Genomic DNA, 21,944 nt, shown 5'->3' with positions numbered 1-21,944 from the left:
GGAAAGGAAGGAAGGGCACAGTGGTTCAAAGTTCAATCCAGGTTGTAGAGCTTGGAGGCCACAGGGCCTGCATTCAAAGTCTGTCTGGCTGGCCTCCAAGCCTTCCTCTAAGTCACTATATGGTATTCATTCTTTGCCACAAGAACACGTACTGTGACATGTTGATAGGCCGTTATCTCAAGGGCTTCGGGAATTAAGAAAGTTTGTTCTTGGGGAATATTTGGAGGAGAGTTCAAAGGTTTGAGCTGATCCCTGCCCCTTGGTCACTGCTCATTCTCTCTATTTCTGAGTCTCTAGGATTTACTGACACCATACAGGTAACACAGGCATGCTTGCCCAGGTAACACAGTTCCAGGTGGAAAAGACTGAGAGAGCTGTGTCCCCTGGGAAGAGAGGGTGGCTTTCCAGCAAAGTGAAGGAGCGGTGGTATGTCTGGTGACTGATGGGAGGTGGGTCCTGGAACCTAGGAGAGAGCTGGCTGGCCTTAAGTCTGGAGAGGAATCCTCATTCATCATAGCTGCAGCAGGAATCTATGTCATGCCTGCCTCCTAGGAATGCCCTCATCATGTGAGGACATGTGTAAGACTGGGGCCGACAGCTGCAAGGGCCCGACGTAAACCAATGGTGTGCGTGAGAGCGAACGTCACATGGAAAAATCTGCTGTGAGAGAACATGAAGGCTCACAAAGTGTTGTAAAGTAAAATATTTCTAAAAGTTCTTTAAATATTTTTTTTTGAATTTTACTCTGCAAGAGAATTTGGGGTTGGTTAAAACAATACCACACATAGACAGTTATTACCTCTGTGTGTGTGTGTGTGTGTGTGTGTGTGTGTGTGTGTGTGTTTATGTATGCACAGGTACACATGTGTGTAGGTGTTTGCATGCACAGGTGTGCTTCATGTGGTGGCCTGGGGACACCCTCACATGCCTTCTACAGTCCACCTTCTTCGTTTGAGACCAGAATTCTTTTGCTGGCTTAGACCTCATCACGTGGGTTAGGCTGACTAGCCAGCGAGCTCCGAGAATCTGCCTGCCTGATTCCCCAGCCCTGGAGTCATAAGTGTGGACTACCACAGCTGGCTGTGGGTTCTCTCAATTGTACCCAGGTCTTCCTGCCTGCTTTGCAAGCACTTTTCTTTTTACTGACAGAGCCATCTATCTCCCTAGCCCCATTACAATCTGTCTTAAAGCCTGATGGGTTTACAGTAGTCTCCGTTTGGGATGAAGACTCATTAGGGATGGGCTGTGATTACCATGGTGACTGCTAAGAAGGGGGGATGTAAGAACCCTGCCTTTAAAAACTCCACCGCAGAGCAATGGATACAAAGGCATGGGTGGGAGCCAAGCCCCAATATGGGAGGCAGTCAGTCTCCTTAGGTCAGTAGAACCCAGTAGTCACTGCCATCCCTGGTCATGTGTACCCAAAGTTTGTGTCCTATTAGACAGAAAGTCATCTGTGCCTAAGTCACGGGACTTTTCTGTGACAGGGAGATGTCATCGAAGCTGTGCTGGCCGCCCACCCTGTTGCAACAGATTGGAGTCTCTATGGATCTAGTTTTCACTGAGAGTTCTCTCCATGGCTAATTTTGCTGACACCTCAGTAACAGAAGAGGATGAAGCCAAACTATAAAGCACACACACATACACACAAATACACACACATGCACATATGCACACACATACATGCACATACACATACACACATATACACATGCATGCATATGCATACATACACATACACACACACACGTACACACACAGCAGGGGTTGGGGGAGAAGAAGGGAGGGAGGAGGGAGAAAGAGAGGAGGAAGACAGAGTTCTAAAGCCCTCTGAATAGGACAGGCCTGAAGTGCCTACAAATTTCCCCTTCATGTATTTAAAAAGCCAGGAAAAAGTTAAAACTAAGAAAATTCAACTTGGCCTGGACTCAGCTCAACCCTTGATGGGTCCAAAGAAATCTTAACCTCAGCTCCCAGAGAGAGAGGTGGTTGCCTTCTGTAGGGTAAAGCTCCCTTTATTCCAGCCTCCTGGAGAGCTTTAAATAGTCTTCACCTAACAGCATGTGAGAGGGACCCTGTAGGAACTGCCTGTTTTCAGTCCCCATTAGCATCGTGTCAACAGGCAGATGGTTGGCACTGAGAGGTAGAAGTTCTTCAAGTTGAAATGATAAGTATGTTAATGAAGTTAGATGAAGAGATGACAAATATTAAATGGTGACATTATGAGTCATGTCCACAAAGAAATGGAATCTTTAAAAAAAGGAGGTAATGGGATACCTTGATGTGAAAGATATCAAGTGCAAATTCAAACACTTGTTGAATGAACCTAACAGATACAACGGATTAGATAGAGAGAAGTGAGAAAAACATGTACTAGATACCAAAAATTCCTTAGATAAATGCAGAGAAGGCTGGAGATATAAAGCAAAGGACATCATGAAGAAAATCCGGGAGAGTGTGAAATAGGATAATAGTTGTGCTGCTGAAAAAGAAGATAGTCTTACAGAAAAATGAATGAATGAATGAATGAATGAATGAATGAATGAATGAATGAATGAATGAGTAAATCCCAGTTCAGTGGTGTGCGTCTGTAATCCCAGGGTCCCTGCAATGAGATGGGAGGCAGAGGCAGGAGAATTTTCAGGAGCTCAAAGGCTAGGGAGCCTGGCATGTGCAGCAGCCAACGAAAAGTAAACCCTGCCTCAGATGAGGTTTAAGGCTCATTCCCTAGGACCTGGGGTCATTCTCTGATATCCATATGTATGTGGTGGTACGCACAGGCCTGTACCAACACACATCATAGATAGATAGATGATAGATAGATAGATGATAGATAGATAGATAGATAGATAGATAGATAGATAGATAGATAGATGATAGATACATCATACATAAGAGATAGGAGATAGACAGACAGACAGACAGATTAGTTATATATAAAATTGGGAATAAAGACATTCAGGAGAGAAGAGTGAACTAATATGCTTAGAGCAAAACTCCAATAAAGGACACCAAGGAACCAGACAGAAAGCACTGAAGAGATGCTCAAAGCTGGCTTGATGCACATAGAGGAGATGCTCAAAGTTGATCTGATGCACATAGAGGAGATGCTCAAAGCTGGCTTGATGCACATAGAGGAGATGCTCAATCTTGGCCTGACACACATAGAGGAGATGCTCAAAGCTGGCCCAATGCACTGTGCATGAACATGCAGGAGAGAATTGCCAGCCCAAGACAGGATAAATAGAAAGACTAACTTGAGCACGAACACTGACTATTTTAAAGCAACACTGATAATTATGAAGATGGAAATGTGGAGAAACAGTGTGCAGGCATATAAAGGTTGGAGGAAGAGTGGAGTTCCGTGGGGTAGTGAATGCTCGGGGGTGGGTACCACTTCTGTATGGCCAGTGGAGAGTTGTACGGCTGTAGATACCGTCGGCAGGCATTACAGACGTGAACAGATTAAAGCACGGAGGAATGCAATCGTTCCCGTTTCAATTTCATTTTGAATAGATAGCTGTTTGCATGCCTTTAAGATCCCCTGGAAGCCTAGTAGGTTTTTTTTTAAAGCTAAAGTTGCTGTGGGACACAATTACATTCTGGATTTCGTGTAAGGTTTTCCTGGCATTGTGTTGGTCTAGAAGAAAAAATGCAAACATCTGATGAAACCGAAGCACGATTCTGCCCTAATATGGTGAGGTCTGAAGCTCACACTGAGGCCCGTCAAACCGCTGAATGGCTCTGGGGGCCAGCATTACACAACATGTCAAGGGGACGCTGCGGTCTGTTCCCACCCAGGATGGAGATGAACTATTTGAAACCCTTCCCACAGATGCACAAAGCACTTCCAGGGCTGTTTGTCCCAAAAGTGCCGTCTGACTTCTTTGCCAAAAGTAATAGCTGCTGGTTGCAGGGAACGGACTCTTTGCATGACTGGCTTTGTCAGCTGTTCAAGGCCAGTGTCTCACACCCGTTCTCTCTGCTGCTAGCAGTGCCTCTTGAAGGTCCCCTTGAGATTCCATTGATGCATCCTTTCAGGGGTAGGGAGCTCTACTATAATCAGGCTGACGGTGTTTAGTCCTAAGCCTATCTCCCTTTGTGGTTTTCTTGTTTCTCAAGTATGTGATTTCGATTTTTTATTTTTCAGTTCTTGGGGACATTTGCACATCTGCTTAGATTCCAAAATGAAGTTTTCTACCACCTGCAGCCCTTAAACATAGCTTGTAAAAAATTGTTTATTCTATTCTTTTTTTTTTTTTGAGTAAAGAAAATATAAGCTGTTATGTAGGGCCGAAGGGATGACTCGGTGGTAAAGAGCACCGGCTGCTCTTGTAGAGGAGCCTGGTTCAATCCCCAGCACCCACAGGGTGGCTCACACTGTGTAGCCCCAGTTCTAGCGGATCCCATTACCTCCTCTGGACTCTGCTGGCACTGTGCCTGTAGGCAAAACTATCCACGCACATAAATAATAATTTAAACTTTTAAAGAATTGTTATACACAGTAATGTAATTGGAGTGGGGAAAGAGCCTCCATTCATTTTACATAATTCTCACAGGGTCTGGGTTAATACCCAGGACCCATGCATGCTATGCTGTCATCTTCTGCCAGGCCATTAGTGCTCCCATGCCTGCATATTTATTTTCTGATGGAGTTAGACTACAGAATCCATAAGTTCATTATATTTTGGATAACCATATGCTTTTCTCTGAATAGGATACTTGGAGCACAGTGGCCTAAGAGTATTACAAGAAACCTGTGTTTATTTACATTACTCTGTGAATTTGTTAGAGGCGTTCAGAAATAGTCTTGTTAGAAAAGGGAAACACAATCGTTCAAGCCTTAATGGGGAGCACTGCTCCTCTGATAGACTTGTAAGTCTTGAAGTCTTAGGGGGAGCATTTTTCCTCTGATAAACTGTTGACCACGTGTGAGTCTTCAAGTCTTATGGGGAACACTCCTCCTCTGATAGACTGTACGAGTCTCAGCTGCTCCAGTATCTGCCTTCCCCAAGTGTAAGGAATTCACAGAATAACTTATCATCAAGTTATCAAACAAAGCTGCCTAAAGTTCCTTTTTATTGCACAACACACCTTTAGAGTTGAGTATTTCCTATTTTCTTCTAAAACGCCTTAAGCTTTCAAAAGTAAATTTTCTGCCACCAGTTAATGTCAGAACTCAACCGTTTCTGGTCAGGCCCCAGAAGACGATCAATCAGTGACACATGTACAAAATCTTCTCTCAAAGATGACCAAGTCTGGCAAATGCCAAGAGAAGGGGTTTCTGGTCCTGTCAGTAGAGCAGTGTGTCCGCTTCTCTGGGGCAGTCTCATGCATATGTATCAGGGAGTTTACTGATGCTGCAGGCCATGGCTAAGTCTACGACAGCCCACTGTCCCCCTGATTATCAAATGTAGCTGCCCTGGGAGCCCTAACACCCTGAGTTGGCCCCTGCTGTGCCTTTGCTCTGTCTACCCTTCTCTATTGTGGTATACATGTGCCTGTGTGTGTGTGTGTGTGTGTGTGTGTGTGTGTGTGTGTCTGTGCATGTGTGTTGTATGTGTATAATGTGTGTGTGTGTGTGTGTGTGTGTGTGTGTGTGTGTGGTTTGTTCATACATCATGGCCAGGAAGCAAAGAATAAGAAGGGGTCAAGGTGACAATCTCCCCTTCAAGGGTGTGCTCCCAGAGACACTGGACTAGCCCTCTTATTTTGAAGGCACCATGACCCCTCCTTAGCACCCAGCTGAGGCCCACACCAGTAACACATGGGCTTTTAGGGGTGACTTAAGATCCCAAACTCTAGCAAATAAAAGCACAGGATTTTATTAAATAAATAAATTTAGCCTTCATGGTTGGGGATGAAGGTGTTTCAGATAAACAGTCTGCTCTCAGGGAACATAGTTATTTGTCACTTAGAGATCATGAAAGTCAAACGTTTATTTTGTGTAATTCATCAACATCTCTGAGGTGGCATCTTGGCATCTCTATAGCTCACTGTGTCTCTTGCTAAAGCAAGCTTCCTTCTACTTCTATTGTGATCTGAGTGTTTTATCCACTTCATCACTCTGTGATTGACCTCAAGTTCTGCTCCCTTTCGTCAAAGGGGCTGCTGCCTGGCAATGAGTAACTACCGCAGGAGCCATACTGTCCTGCCACTGGACCTACACTCAGTGGGAGGGGCCAACTTCCTTGCACAGCCATTGGACCCACACTTAATGGGAGGGGCCACACCGCCCTGCTCAGCACTTAGCATTGGTGTGCTCCCCCTACCCGTTTTTTTTCCCCACAATGGTCTCTGCTCTGGCTCTTTGCACATTTCAAAACTGAAACTCAGTCTCATTCAACACTAACTACTCACCTCCCAGCTGCCACTCCGAATGTGATCGCACTTGGTCCTCATATCAATGGACTCACACGTTCTCCTTCGCGTCCGTGCATGACTGCTCGCTTCACTTAACGCGACACCTTGGAGGTCTATCCATATTGAAGCATGTTTCAAAATGTCCTTCCCGTTACATTCCTCACAGCTGGGCATTGAACCCAGAGCCTCACACATTCTAGGTAAACGTTCTGCCTTTGAGCCACCACCTCTGTATAGTACTGTTCGACATACTAACCCATTACATTCATTTGCCCACTAATGACCGCATGCTATAAAAACGAGTCTACAGAGACCTCTGAAACAAGCTTTATTTCTCACAGATGTGACTTCCTATATCACATGTGAAAGTTATTTTTAAATTTTAATTTTAAAATCTTGTTAATGTTCCTATCACCATCTAGACTCATGATGAAATATGGCAGGGTGAGGAGTCCCCACTGAATGGTGCTCATTCCTTCAAATCTCACCCTATGGCCGTAACTGCTCTCTGTTGATTTTCAACACATGTGCGCACTTGTGACTTTACACAGGCACCCAGTTTCATTCGAATGTTGCTCTTTCCACAGAAAATCCATTCCTCGCTGCCGGAGAATCAACAGGATGCTCTCCAATGAATCCCTCCATCCCCCCACCTTTAGTCGCTCCAACTCTCAAGCCTCTGTCGACAGCAGCACATCTGTGGAGGAGTTCTGGAAGGAAATCTCGAGTATCAAAGAGAGCAGCATAGGGGGACAGGAGGAGCAGTCGCCCACTGCCCCCACTGAGGTCAAACCTGTGGATGGTAAGAGGTGGTGCTGGATCTGCCCTGTGGGTTTCCCTCATCCCGATGCCCGACACCGTCACTGGGGCAGAAGTCACCCTACCAGGCCTGTGATCAGAGGTGGAGGTAGCTGTTGGAGCTGAGGGGGAGGACAGTCCTCAGAAACATCCAGGCAAGAGCCCTTAGGTATCCCTCCCTGCTGGGGGTAGTGTTCTCGTGGGTCGGAGTCTTTTTCCTTCAAACAGACCTGGAATGCTGATGCTCCTGACATTTACGTCTGTGTACATGACATTTAGGGGAGGGAAAGAAAGAGGGAAGGGCGGGGGTTGCCCTGTGGATTTTAAAGGAGAAAGTTACTTTGAAACATTCATAAGCATTAATATATTAGAATGCCTGCTATCCCACAAAATAAAAATCATGTTAAACATAGAGGGCCTTTTGAGACAAAACCAAGAGCAAACAGACAGAAACAAACAAAAAGGGGCATAATGGATCCTAGCCCTTGGAGGTCAGGGTCATGGGTTTAAAGCCCAGCCTAGCCCTTGCCTTCACTTAGGAGGATCTCATTAATCAGAAGTTAACCCTGAGACCAATGCCTGCTCATCCTTTCCTTCTCTTTTTACTCCTTTCCAACACCGAGACAGTTGATCATTTCTATGCCTTCCGTTGGAATCCCACACCATACAAACTTGCCCTCTCTCATCCCTCATGAGCATCCACTCCAGGAAGTGGTCCTCTGTGCTGAACTGTGTGCTTGGTGCCTTCCTTTCGTATTGCTCTTTTTCAGACAGACGTGGGAAGGATCTCGCCTCCTGTCCCATATCCCTGCCTCTCCTGCTAGCAACCCAGTTACCCTCCCAATTCTAACCAAGGCCTTGGGCTTGCCCTGGTGCTCCCTCCATAGAACTAACTCCCTTACCCACTCCCGCCGTACATGTATGTACTTACGTGTTCAAGCCCAGGGGACTGGGACATACCTTCTGCTAGCCTAAACTGCAAAATGCAGACTTACTAACTAGAGGCAATATGTATTTGCAGGCATTACTTTGAAAGTACTTCTAAGGGTTTTCAGTGCACAATGATAAAGTGGCTTTGACAAAGGCAAAAGTGTGACCTTCTTTAACCCCAAAGGGAGCAGGTGTCATTTTCACCAGGTGTAGATGTACATGTCTACAATCCCAGCACTCTGGAAGCTGAGGCAGAAGGACCACTAATTTGAGGTCAACCAGGGCTGTATAGTTTTCAGCCTTGAGACAGACAGACAGACAGACACTCGTGCGCACGCACACACACACACACACACACAGAAGGGAGGGGAGGGGAGGGAGAGGGAGAATTTCATTTAAGCTGGAAGATTTCCTGGTATATCCTTGTATGTCTAACACCTCCCAGTGACACTCTCTAGAGCCAAAGGTAGCCCCAGTTCCCATGTCTGTGTGTCATAGTGTCATGTCACTGTGCGTGGTAATTATGAGGTTTGGACTGTATGTCAGTAAATCCATTGTTTTCTAGTCTCTGGCAGTTGCCATCTGTTTTTAGGGATGCATTAGCCAGGTAACACCGTTGTGTCATTTTTAGCAACATAAATGTATTCTCCGGTTCCGGAAGGTAGAAATCGAAAGCCAGCAGGGCTGTGCTCTTTGGAGCTGTCAGGAGAATCCTGCTGCTGCTGCTGCTGTTGCTGCTGCTTTCCTGGGCTGTGCTGAAGCTGGCAGCCGTTGGTGTGCCTTGGCCACATACCGAATCATTCTCTGCGCTCCAGGTGCTGCTATCTGTGTCTCTCTCCTTTTCAAAGGTGCCGGTTGTAACGAACAAAAGGCTCGCTCTGTTCCAGTATGGTCTCACTGTAAATTGGTTTGGCTAGGCATCTGTTTGGGTTTTGCTTTGCCATGCTCGGGATGGCGCTGAGGGACTTGTCCATGATATTCTGGTGCTCTGGCCCTGAGCTTCGCCTCAGCCTGTATACGTGTGTATTTTAGGAGCTGTCCTTTCTTTCATTACTAATGTTTATCTTTAACATTAACGTATACATACAAGTAAGTTGGAATTGCACATCTTTAGGATACACGTGTTTTAATGGATCCATTCAGCCCATAACTTGTCTATAAATGCCATTCGCCAGTAAGGCCGCGCTCACAGTGCTGAGGCCCTGGTTTCAGTAGAGGTTGGGGGAATGGTCAGCTCCTCAGTGGTCCACTGAATGAGTTTTCCTGACCCGCTAATGGCTTCGCGGACTTTTTAAATCTACGGTTTCCCCACTGATAAATGGTTTTAGAAATCCCGTAGACATTTTGCAAACATATATTTTTTATTTCTCTCAGACACCTGCCTTTTTCATGAGATGTGCTTAACGGTAAGGAACCGCCAGGATTCTCCCAAAGGACCTGTTTCCCTTCATGGCCTTCCTGCCGGTTAAGACACAGTTCCTCTTCCCGCATCTTTACGGACTTTGGATTCTAGATGTGTGGAGGGACCCAGACTCCCTGGCACGGATACCTGATGCTGAGCTGCCCTCCGTTTCTGCCATCCTTTTGTACACACCGTGAAATCTTTTGCGTATCTAAAACACCACCCTTTCATTACTGCCTTGCATGAGTTCTTAACGCACTCCAGGCGTGTCAGTACGGTATATGCATTGCAAGTGTTGCTGTGACCTAACGGTTCACGTTCTTCTTTTTAAAAGAGATGTTTCTGTAATGTGTCTGGGCGCCTACCTCCATGTATGTGTGTGAACTACAGGTGTGGCTAGTGCCTCATAGGGTCAGAAGAGGTTGTGGAACCCTCTGGAACTGCTGGTGTGGACTGGTACGTAGGTGCTGGTAACTGAACCCAAGACCTCTGGGGGAGCAGGCAAGTGCTTTTAGCCACTGAGCCATCTCTCCAGTTCCTGTTCTTATTCTTCACTTGGTCCTATCTTTTCAGTGTGCCCAGGTACGTAGAAATAGAGTAGCTTTTAATATTGACCTCATGCATATCTCCTTAGCCTCCTAGCTTCCTTTGCTAGTGTGCGTGCAGCCACCCTGTACCACGGGCCTTGAAAAATGACCTTAGCTGAAAAGGCATACTAATACATTGTCTAAATAGAAGTTCTGGGATTTTCACCCACTTGTGATTCTTTTCAGATATCTATATATAACTATCTCATGTGTTTTATTTAAAGTTTATAATGTAATGCTGTTTTGGTAAAAGTCATACCAACTCCCGTAAAAGTTTTGATTCTCTTTTTTAATATGTGTCTCCAACACACACACACACACACACACACACACACACACACACACTTACTGAGAATTCAAGACTTCCTGTGTAAAATGCTGTGCCAGCTAGGTAGGCTTGTTTTATAAAGTAATGTTTTGGGCAGGAGAGATGGTTCAGCTGTTAAAGGCTTAGGCTCACAGCCAAAAAAAGTCAGCGTTTTTATACTCATTAATTCTGTAACTTGTGAGAGTAGTATCTGTAATTATATTCTTCCTTTGAAGCGTAAATTCATCAACTAATCATTTCAGAAAGTGGGTGGGCCTTCCCTTGGCAAGGCACTTCCTTCACCGGGAAGCTTCCCTTTCCTCATGGACTTGACCTAGCAGAGGCACGATCTCCCTGACACGAGATCGAGACCCACCTGAGGGGAAAAAGAACGACAGAACTGAGGTTGATAGCGTTAGGGCACAACCTTGTCTCCTGGGTTCAGGAGAAAAGCTGAGGAGAGGAGCTGAGGCCAACCGGACAGAGCCAAAGGAGATGGTCTCGTCCAAACACATCGCAGAGCTTCTGAGATCACCACAGTAGCCTGGTGTTGCTGCAGAACAGCTGAGAGGAATAGCGTATCAGTGCATCTTACAGAGCACTGTCGAGGCCAGAGGGAAGAGGTGTTTTCGTGTACATTTGCAAGGACTAGTTTAGTGATGCTGTAGAAAATGGTTTGGAAGGGGCTGCTGTAGGAAGAGTGGTCGGGAGTCTGTTGTGGATGTCTAAACGAGAGATGATGGTGGCTTTGGCAAAGGCCATGCTGAATAGAAGGCAAAGAGAGAGGCACAGGAATCATTGGTGGTGCATTCCTGCAATACAGTGGTCAAAAGGCTGAGGCAGGAGGATGGCCAGTTCCAGACTGAATACAGAATGTGACCTTACACTGACAAAACCATACAGAGCAAAATGAAGAGAGCAGGTTGTAGCAAACCGTAATAGGGAAACAACGTCGAGAATTCTTGGTGGTGTGCTGGGCTTGATCTCTCTCCTTGCCTCAGTAGTTGATGGTGGGCTGTGCATATTGAAAGAAGACCAGAGCAGGGCCTGAGGACTATTAACCCGAGCTTTGATGCGTTGAGTAGTATATGATTGATAGAGTCAAGTTGACACAGGGTAGGCCATTGTGTATGTGGAGCCCAAATCAATGGAGTGTTCTGGATTGACACGAGTGACAGCCGGGAGAAGGAAGGTGAGCCTGAGTTCTTCAGAATCCAGCTAACATGGGCTACATTCTCGCCTGCCGTGGATACTTCTCATCTGGGAAAACATTCTAGCTTTGCTCTGCCCCAGGGAAGGGTCTGAGGTTTTAGACCATCAGTAGCCCTAATTTATGTCAACTCTGTCACCCCCTGCCCCGCAACCGCCATTCTTTCATTAATACTCACGTAAGTGGAGAGAAACACAATTCAGCTTTTAAAACATTAGCGTTTACTTGCGTTTCTACCTTCATCCTGAGACGCGAAAGTCTCGCCCAAGGCTTATGCCCTGCCCAGCCAAGTCCTCCAGGTTTGAGCTCACTATAGCCCAAGTGTCATCGCTTCCCATCGAAGCTGACATCATCAGCTCACCTTTCATTAACAGACAGTTTAGAGAGCAAGCAAACGAAAGCACAGTCGTCAATAAGAGGTTCGCCTGCCACATTAGAGAATGAGACTCAGCGCGTTCACTGTGTCTGTTTCTGTACAGATGACGCACCAGTGCAAGCAGCGTTCACTACTTGTAGGCTGGGACTTTGGGACCTGGTTACACACCAGTCAAGTCTGCTCCTTAAGCAGCCCCATTCCTGGTAAACCTGCTTTGCGTAGCTCCCAGTGATGCCTGTGCAATGGACTTTCCGTATGGGGCTATTATCGTCAACCCCTTTAGCCTTCGTCCACTTTATCTACACTGGCAACTAATATTCACAGAGGAACCTCGGGGCTTGAATTGGTTTCTGAAAACTGGAGAGATTGCCGCATGTTCAGAGTTTCCGGAAGAGGACCATCTCTTGACTCTTTCGTTCCAGGTTCTGTGCCAAGTTCATAATCAACTCTTCAGAAAGCATGCTCATGGCTCCGTGTTATTTTTATTGCTATCCCTACTGTGGTTTAGTCTTCTAGTTGGGCACTGTGTTCTCTCTCAGGATGGTGGCTATATACCATGGCCTCACCCTGATGAAGCTCCAGGGGAGGTGGGAGTGGATGTTTTCGGTGTGCCTTTCTCTGGGTACTTCATCTTCAGGGCTTGGCTTGATGGCCAAGTGCCTACAGCAATGAACAAGAACCTGTGTTTCTGTTGTGCTCTGGGCTGACTTCTGTCCATTTCATTGGGCAGGGGATGCAAGGGGGAAGCAATACCACAGACACATGGATGAACAGAAGCAGTGTATTATCTATATATCCCAGAGAGAAAAGGTCCATTATCTTCCAGGGTCAAAGGGAAGAGGGGAGGCCATCCAGGACCGTAATACTCAAGCAGTAGACAGGAATCTAGACAGAGAGATGTGTGTGTGTGTGTGTGTGTGTGTGTGTGTGTGTGTGTGTGTGTGATGTGTATGGGACAAGGACTTAACTGGAGTCCAGGATTCAAACTACCGAGTTTAAAGCAAGCGAGTTTCTGCTTTGTGGGGTCAGCATATGACAGAGGTGGGCTTAGCAGCAGGAGCCCTGTACAGCCCACGAGGAGAGTCTATTTGGTTGCCTTTGGGCGTCCTGCACAACATGGTCAACGGGAGACAAGACGTAGGCAGTGAGAAGACAAAGAAAGCTGAAATTTATCAGGGTGACCAAGCCCAACTTCTGATAGGAGAAAGTTAAACCTGTATTCATTATGGGTGCTGGAGCAGCATCAGGGAAGGGGAATGTGTGGTGCTCAGTTACTGAAAGGAAACTGAGGACTGGAGACAACATTTATCAATGTCAGTCAGCTACTGACGGGTGGATATGACCAGAAAATGAACTGTTTCCCACTAACCCATGCCTCCTCTGTTATGATTTTAATCAAAACGTCCAGATTTTATCTTTCTTTAAAATTGATAGTTCCCACCTGGCTTGTTTTCAGCCCTCTGATGAGGAAAACTGCCTTTCATAGTTGCCACAGTACCTTGCTCCTAGGCAGTTGTTTATGATTTTGCTCATGTTAAAAACAGGGTACGAGCTTTTCATTCTTTCTTTCATAATAATTCATGCAGAAGAAAGACAGACAATCTTAGCTGCTGTGGTGGGGAATGGCACAATCCTAGCCTTTGGAGCTAGAGGCAGGAAGATCTCGAGTTCAAGACCTTGTCTCAAAGCTGCAACCGAAAGACGACTTTATAGAATTTATTGATACATCTGACTGTCTGATGTATAGAGATGTAGTGGCATGTGTTGTCAGTCCTCTAGAAAAGACCCTAACCTGCCTTGCTCATGCTGTTCCCCAGAAGGAGAACTTGAAGCAGAGTGGCTACAAGATGTGGGATTGTCGACCCTGATCTCCGGTGACGAAGAGGAAGACGGTAAAGCCCTCCTGTCCACGTTGACTCGGACACAAGCAGCTGCAGTGAAGAAGAGATACAACACGTACACCCAGACTCTGAGGAAAAAGAACAAGCAAGCCATCAGGGATGTCAGAGACGTCTTTGGAGTCAGCGAATCTCCTGTACGTAGCAACCGTTTTGTTCTCAGAAGGCGTTTGCTGAGGTCTCGGGGTGGGAGCATGTAGCAGAGATGGGAAAACACCTCAGATAGTGCTGGTCCTTGTTAGCTCTCAGAGGGAACTAGAGCTAACAGCAGGCTCACAGCATCCTACACCCTGGAGCGAGTGATCAGTTGTCTTTAGGGCTGCTTTTCCTGCAGACCAGGTTTACTCCCTTCTATGTTGAAGTTAGAGAATAACTTCTTTGATAGTGAAATGAACCTTTAAGGTTGGGAGGCTCAGGAGATTCTGTGCCTTGCACAGAGGCTCTAGGGAAATATCCAAGGCTTGTAAGCAAGGCCAAGTGGGTTTTAAATGGTGGTTGAGAGATGAATAGAGAACCTCTAGGTTTAGAAATTCCAATATGATAAAAACTGGAAGACATGAGAACCAATCAAATGAATGATTAAAAACAAAGAGAGGGGGGCTGGGGATTTAGCTCAGTGGTAGAGCGCTTACCTAGGAAGCGCAAGGCCCTGGGTTCGGTCCCCAGCTCCGAAAAAAAGAACCAAAAAAAAAAAAAAAAAAAAAAACCAAAGAGAGGGAAGTGTCATGGTTCTTTTGAGAAATGGCTGATTGGCATTCCACCTTGACCATAGTTGTTCAGTGCCCCTGCTGGTGCCATTAGTCATCCCACTCTCCCATTTCTATGTCAGCTTGACTAATAGTTCTTCCAGTGTACTCTTCCTTGACTAATAGTTCTTCCAGTGTACTCTTCTTGACTAATAGTTCTTCCAGTGTACTCTTCCTTGACTAATAGTTCTTCCAGTGTACTCTTCTTGACTAATAGTTCTTCCAGTGTACTCTTCCTTGACTAATAGTTCTTCCAGTGTACTCCTCCTTAACTAATAGTTCTTCCAGTGTACTCTTCCTTGACTAATAGTTCTTCCAGTGTACTCTTCTTGACTAATAGTTCTTCCAGTGTACTCTTCCTTGACTAATAGTTCTTCCAGTGTACTCTTCTTGACTAATGGTTCTTCCAGTGTACTCTTCCTTGACTAATAGTTCTTCCAGTGTACTCTTCCTTGACTAATGGTTCTTCCAGTGTACTCTTCCTTGACTAATAGTTCTTCCAGTGTACTCTTCCTTGACTAATGGTTCTTCCAGTGTACTCTTCCTTGACTAATAGTTCTTCCAGTGTACTCTTCCTTGACTAATAGTTCTTCCAGTGTACTCTTCCTTGACTAATAGTTCTTCCAGTGTACTCTTCCTTGACTAATGGTTCTTCCAGTGTACTCTTCCTTGACTAATGGTTCTTCCAGTGTACTCTTCCTTGACTAATAGTTCTTCCAGTGTACTCTTCTTGACTAATGGTTCTTCCAGTGTACTCTTCCTTGACTAATAGTTCTTCCAGTGTACTCTTCCTTGACTAATAGTTCTTCCAGTGTACTCTTCCTTGACTAATAGTTCTTCCAGTGTACTCTTCCTTGACTAATAGTTCTTCCAGTGTACTCTTCTTGACTAATGGTTCTTCCAGTGTACTCTTCCTTGACTAATAGTTCTTCCAGTGTACTCTTCCTTGACTAATAGTTCTTCCAGTGTACTCTTCCTTGACTAATAGTTCTTCCAGTGTACTCTTCCTTGACTAATAGTTCTTCCAGTGTACTCTTCCTTGACTAATGGCTCTTCCAGTGTACTCTTCCTTGACTAATGGTTCTTCCAGTGTACTCTTCCTTGACTAATAGTTCTTCCAGTGTACTCTTCCTTGACTAATAGTTCTTCCAGTGTACTCTTCCTTGACTAATAGTTCTTCCAGTGTACTCTTCCTTGACTAATGGTTCTACCAGTGTACTCTTCTTTGACTAATGGTTCTTCCAGTGTACTCTTCCTTGACTAATAGTTCTTCCAGTGTACTCTTCCTTGACTAATAGTTCTTCCAGTGTACTCTTCCTTGACTAATAGTTCTTCCAGTGTACTCTTCCTTGACTAATAGTTCTTCCAGTGTACTCTTCTTTGACTAATGGTTCTTCCAGTGTACTCTTCCTTGACTAATGGTTCTTCCAGTGTGCTCTTCCTTGACTAATGGTTTTTTCCAGTGTACTCTTCCTTCTCTCATTGTGCCATTTCAAAGTTGCATGACAGTGTGTCTTGGAACAACAGATATTTATTAGATGCATTCTGTATGCACGATCCCAACAGATAATTATTGAATGCATTCTACGTGCATGATCCCTTACCAGATGCTATGCAGAGAGGATTCATGAGACTTTGGGTTCATAAGTACACAGAATGAAAGAAATTTGGTACTGTGCCACATCACAGAGATTTAATATTCTGCTGGAGGGAAATTCAGTTATTGCATCAGATTTAGGATTCTTGTGTATCATATTGCAGTATCAGTCTTGACATAACTTAAAGGCACCAAGGATGGTAGCAAATGTCTTAGTTAGGGTTACTCTTTTTGTGAAAAGACACCATGACCAAGGCAACTCTTATAAAGGAAAGCATTTAAGTGGGGTTGGTTTACAGGTTCAGAGGTTTAGTTCATTATCGTCATGGTGGGGAATATGGTGGCATGCATGGCCCAGAAGAAGTAGCTGAGGGCTACATTCTGATCTGCAGGCTGAGGGTGGGTAGGGAGGAGAGATCTGCTGGGCTTAGTGTGGACTTTGAGTCTCAAAGACCACCCCTAGCTACACACTTCCTCCCATGAGGCCACACCTCCTCCCACAAGACCACACCCCTTCCAACAACAGCATACCCCTTAATCCTTTTGATTGGTCTCAAATAGTGCCAGGTAACTAAGCCATCAAATATATGAACCATTGGTGGCCACCATGGGTAGCAATCATGGGCGAAGTCTCCAATTAGAATCATTTCAGATTGTATCTTCTTCTTAGATATATTTATCATAAAAAGTAGTTGCCAGGGAGCTTGCATATATATGCCTTGTTAACACACACAGCTGTGATAACATTAACTGTCTTTCAGAACTTCCTAAAATGATAGTGATGGTCGCTTTCTATTCTGTCTAATGTGACAGCCTCCAGCGCATTTGGAAAAGGCAGTTTAACTGAAGCTGAAATTTTGTTTAATCTTAATTGATCGAAATCAAAACAGTCACATATGACTTGTAACTCATGTGTTGGGCAGTGAGTTCTAGAATCTTCCGTCGTCTGTTACAATTCGATACCTTGGCTGGGTGCTGTGAGTTCTGTGACATTTGGCCTTTCAGCTCCGTTGAAGTCTTTCAGGATGGAAGGATTGTTTTCTTCTCCAGAAGTAGAGTAAAGATGGCTTCTGTACCTTGAAGCCAGGGCTTTGGCTGTGGGTTTCCTGGCAAAGATGCCTGCCAATGAAAAATTTGCCCCGATAGATTCAACTCCCTGGGTTGCTTTTCTGTTGTTTCTGGGATCGGATTACAATAGTCTTTAAATTTTTTTCCTACCCACTTTCTTTAAAAACAAAACAAAACAAACAAACAAAAAAACCTATTTCCAACTCTACTCCACCATACTGAGGTAGCATGGATCTATGGACTTATCCTGAATTCTATATGGAAAATGCCACCCGTGGGCTCCTCTTTGGCTACTTGTTCTCCACCTGGTAGTACTCTGTTGAGAGTCTGAGGGACCTTTAGGAAGTTGGGGCTGGTTGGTGGAAGTAGGTCAAAGGGCCAGGCCTTTGAAGATTATTATCCACACCCCTTCCTGGTTTGCCAAGAGGCATACAGACTCTCTGTGTGTTCCTACCAAGAGCTGAACTATTCCACAATGCCTTTCCTTCCATGATAGGCTGAAACCATGAGACCAAGTCACTGTTCTTTAAATCGTGAGGGTTAGGATGTGCTCACAGACATAGAGGTAATTAATACCATAGACTGAATTTCTAGCAACAATACAAAATAGATCTAGAGCTCTTTGTGGCCAACTCCGTCTTTGATTCTGACCCTCCCTGAAGGAACATTTAAAGGGAACACTTGTACCTTGGGTCTTTCAGTGCAAACAGTGAAGTTTTTCTCAGGTGCAACCTGCTTTTAACTGTTTCTTCCCAGCGGCCAATGAGCCTAGTTTATCACACACAAGAGAGCATGGCCTCAGAGCCTTCCTTTTCTCTGCCTTAGTCTTCAGGTGTACCCCAGTTTCAGAGAGAAATGAGAATGATGGATGAGGTAAGGGGTGGATAGCTGCAAGCAAAAAAAAAAAAGAGCCAAGGAGCCCAGTATTGAATGTGCTGCTTTAAAACTCCAGGCTGTTCCTTACCACAGCTAAATGTCGAGTAAACCTGGTGTTTGAAAGAACACCTTTTGGGTATGCATGGTCTGATGCTTTCCCTAAAAGATTTTAGCATCTTCTGTGAATAAAGAAACTCAGAACCTTGTAAGGAATGCACTGGGACTCTTTCAACTTTTCGTTTTAATTTAATGATATAAATACCAATTTCCGTCTATCATCTTGCTTCGTATCTGTCCTGGTTTGTTTGCCCTCTCTTTCCTCCTCTCTCCTCCCTCCTCCCTCCCTCTGCTGCTTCTGGATCTGCCTCCTCTCTTCCCATTCCTTCCTTTCTCTTTCTCACTTTGGTTCTTTCTCCCTCTTTCCTTTCCTCTCTTTTTTTGGTGTCAACATCAATTGAATATTCACCTAATATTTTCTATTTCACTTCCTCAGTACATTTCTTTTCAAAACATATGCCTCCCACCTGAGTGCATGTATGTGTGTGTGTCTGTGTGCCCACATGCATGTATATGTGTTTGTGCACATGAGTGTTTGTGTCTGTGTGTTCGTGTGTGTGTCTGTGTCTGTATGTCTGTATGCCTGCCTGCATGCATGCATGTATATTTATTTGTGTGTTTGCGAGAGTGTGCTTGTGTCCATGACGTAGTTACCACAGTGTGCTGTGCTTGTAGCGGTCAGTGGACAGCTTCCATGATTTTCTCCTAGCCTGTGAGTCCTGGGGAGTGAACTCAAGTCACCAGGCTTGGCCACAGCCACCTTTACCTGCTGAGCCAGCTCACTGTCCCCGAGCCTCTCAGTTCCATAGGAATATTCTGCACTGGTCTTAAACATGTGGCTTGTATCAGTGTTCTTAACTAGTGGAGACATGAACTGAATAGTTTGAAAAAATAGATGCTCAAACTATATTAATTTTCTTAAAGTTTTCCTACATCAAATTCCGAGTTTAAATTCACCTTCCTTCTGAATTGCAATCTTCGGTCTTCTGTCATGAGCCATCCCTGGGAAGGTGTCACAGCTACGTCGGTGAGCTCTGCTCCTTCATTGGATAGAAGTTTATTTTTATTTTCCTCTTGGGATTTGAAATTGTGCCAGCTCCACCTTTTTGCACAATTCATTGTGTCTGCATCAAATGAAGACTTTGAGCACTAACAAACGGTTGAATAGCTATAAGCTCCTTTCGCTGGCGCATGGTCTCCCGGGCACCTGCTGGAAGGTCGTTGGGATTGGATGAATCTCTGTGTCTCATGATTCTCTTTTGATTCCAGGGCTTGTTTGTTCGTTTGTTCGTTTGCTGTATGCCTTCATTTTGCATTCTTGACAAACCTCATCTGTGAAAGTCAGCAGTGTGGCCATGGTTGAATTTGCACTTAGGGATTTCACAAATCTTCAGAATTTAGTACTCATTCATCTACGAAGGTTCTCCCTTCCCTTTATTTCTCTTTCATTAGAGTAATCTGTCCTTTGGTGTCCTTGGTTTTGTGCACAGGGATTAAACCCAGGGCTTACACAGGCCAGAGAAGCATCCTACCCTGGCTTCCCTCCCCCATTCCTGCTTCTTGGCTGTAGGGACCAACTAGTGGTCTGAGGACAGCAGCTCCAGCCTAAACCATGAAGGCCTGTGCTTCTCTGTGAGCCGTTTCCTTCCGGGTAGTGTGTTTACTTTTAGAGCCATTGTTTTGCATTTCCATTGTTACCGTGAAATTGATTTCTCATCCCCGGCTTTTGATGTGTGCTTCTTCATGGAACACTACATTGATTGCCTGTGATTAGTAGAATTAGTGCTTCTTACGTGGTCAGAAGGGACTGCTTTCGCACAGAAACGTCGCAGTGTAAAGGATCTGTGTCCTGTGGGTGGACAAATGCGTCGCCTGCCGCCTGTTGCTTTAAGTCACATGACGACACCGATGCCTGAGTGACAAGATGCCCAAAGAACTCTTGTTTTCTTTACAGGCAGAGCAAACTTCCCCTTTTGTACTTTTGTCCCTGTCTGTTAAAAGGGCCCCAGCTGAGGTACAGTTCAGCTGCCCTGCTGTCCGAGGACACGGCTTCCTCATCGGAACAGCCCTGCCAGTGAAGGGCAGACACTGTGGGAGTACTTGGTTTTTCAGCAGTCCAGCAGGGAAAGGCCCTGGCTCTGCCCTGTGCCAAGAAAAACGGGTTTGTGTTTTTCATCAGTTTTTAAAATTAGGTTATATCTGAACTTTTTTGCATTTCTTTCTGAAGGCGAGGGTTTGGGGGCTGAACATCTCAACTCCTGGTCATTTGGCTATGATACTGTTTTCCAGGTTGAGGATCTCCCAACAGCACTGAGCCACTTCCCAGGTTTAAGGGACTCAGTGTTGCTCTCTTCCGTTTTCCTTTGGTGCCTTTGTCCAGGCTGGGATTCTCCCTACGTTATCAAACCTTCTTTTTTTCCTTTGTAATCTTCCAGGAACTTCCTATAACTTCTTTTATGCTGATGAAATGTGGAGTGCTTCCCAGATCTAAGCTTTCAAAGGATACTGTATCTTCTGATGCTGAGAGGAAGAGAAGAGTGTGTGTGTGTGTGTGTGTGTGTGTGTGTGTGTGTGTCTGTATATGTATGTGTGTATGTATGTGTGTGTGTGTCTGTGTCTGTGTGTCTGTATATGTATGTGTGTATGTATGTGTGTGTGTCTGTGTCTGTGTGTGTCTCTGTGTGTCTGTGTGTGTCTGTGTGTGTGTTGTTCACTTGATCCAATTCTCTAGTACGTATTAACTAGTTCCTTTAAACCCTATTTTGTTTTTCTCCCCCTTTAGAAAGAACTCTATGATTGTTGCTGGAAACAGAAAGCATGGGTCAGGCAGGCTGAGGAAGAACTATTTTTATAGGCCCAAATCTATTTTATGATTTCACCAGATAGGCAGCAAATTAGTTTCCCAGTGGTGTCCTGTAATAAGGGATTAAGGGTTTGGCTCTTGTGTGAGTACAGCCATGACATTCTAAATCAGAAATTCTAAGCCCACCTCGAGGTGATTAGCACATGGTCTCTACCCAAAGGCATTGCTCTAGGGTTTGGAAAACAGGAATAAATATTCTTTTCACGACACATTTTAATGAGGAAGTCGTTGATCTAATCTATCCCCAATTTCATAATTGGTAAACATTTAGCTAAAGGCATTCCTAATTGGTAATTGTCTCTATAGACATGGTCACGCAGTATGCTTTTGCCTGCTGTGTTGTGTATAATTTATGTATGCATGTGACTGTATGTAACAGCACAGGGAACGGTGAGCTGGTCTAACAGGACTTTTTCTCTTTTCAAGTGGAGCAGGAGGTAGGTAGTCCCTCTCCTTGCTGGGAGCTTGGCTTCCTTTTGTGCCTCTATGCTGCCGCCTTTACTCACAGCCCTCGCCAACCTGCTGACAAGTCGGACAGGCCACTGCAGGCACCGTATCCATGTTCTTGGCAGTTCCTGGAATTGCATCAATGGCTCTGTCCTTCCAGTCTTAACTTCCCTGGAAATTCATCTTGGGAGAATTCCAGGTAGCTCATGACTCAGAGCTACACCGTCGTTAGCTTCAAAGGAAACTGAGATGCTGGTTTTGGTTTTTGGGTTTTTTTGTTTTGTTTTTTGTTTTTGTTTTTGTTATTTTGTTTTTTTCTCTTTAATTAGACATTGAACTTCCTGGGGAGAAAAGTCTAAGATAACATTTATGGACACCACAGACTGGGGATTAGGGATACAGCTAACAGTCCCTTCCAC

At 45.0% G+C, this 21,944-nt stretch overlaps 1 protein-coding gene across 3 annotated transcripts in view; it reads left to right on the top strand.

The window, feature by feature from the left end:
• Arhgap28 (Rho GTPase activating protein 28) overlaps positions 1 to 21,944 on the top strand; it is a 166,941-nt gene that overhangs the window by 96,972 nt on the left and 48,025 nt on the right. For all 3 annotated transcript variants that reach the window (XM_039083430.2, XM_006245626.5, NM_001191815.1), the window contains exons 2-3: positions 6,951 to 7,165; positions 13,791 to 14,008. In XM_039083430.2, the coding sequence (XP_038939358.1) occupies positions 6,951 to 7,165; positions 13,791 to 14,008 (433 nt within the window). The remainder of the gene's footprint in view (positions 1 to 6,950; positions 7,166 to 13,790; positions 14,009 to 21,944) is intronic.

Source organism: Rattus norvegicus, chromosome 9, assembly GCF_036323735.1.
Source record: "Rattus norvegicus strain BN/NHsdMcwi chromosome 9, GRCr8, whole genome shotgun sequence".
Taxonomy (NCBI): Eukaryota; Metazoa; Chordata; class Mammalia; order Rodentia; family Muridae; genus Rattus; species Rattus norvegicus.
The sequence above is the reverse complement of the archived record's forward strand: the minus strand, read 5'-3'. Positions and strand labels throughout refer to the sequence as shown.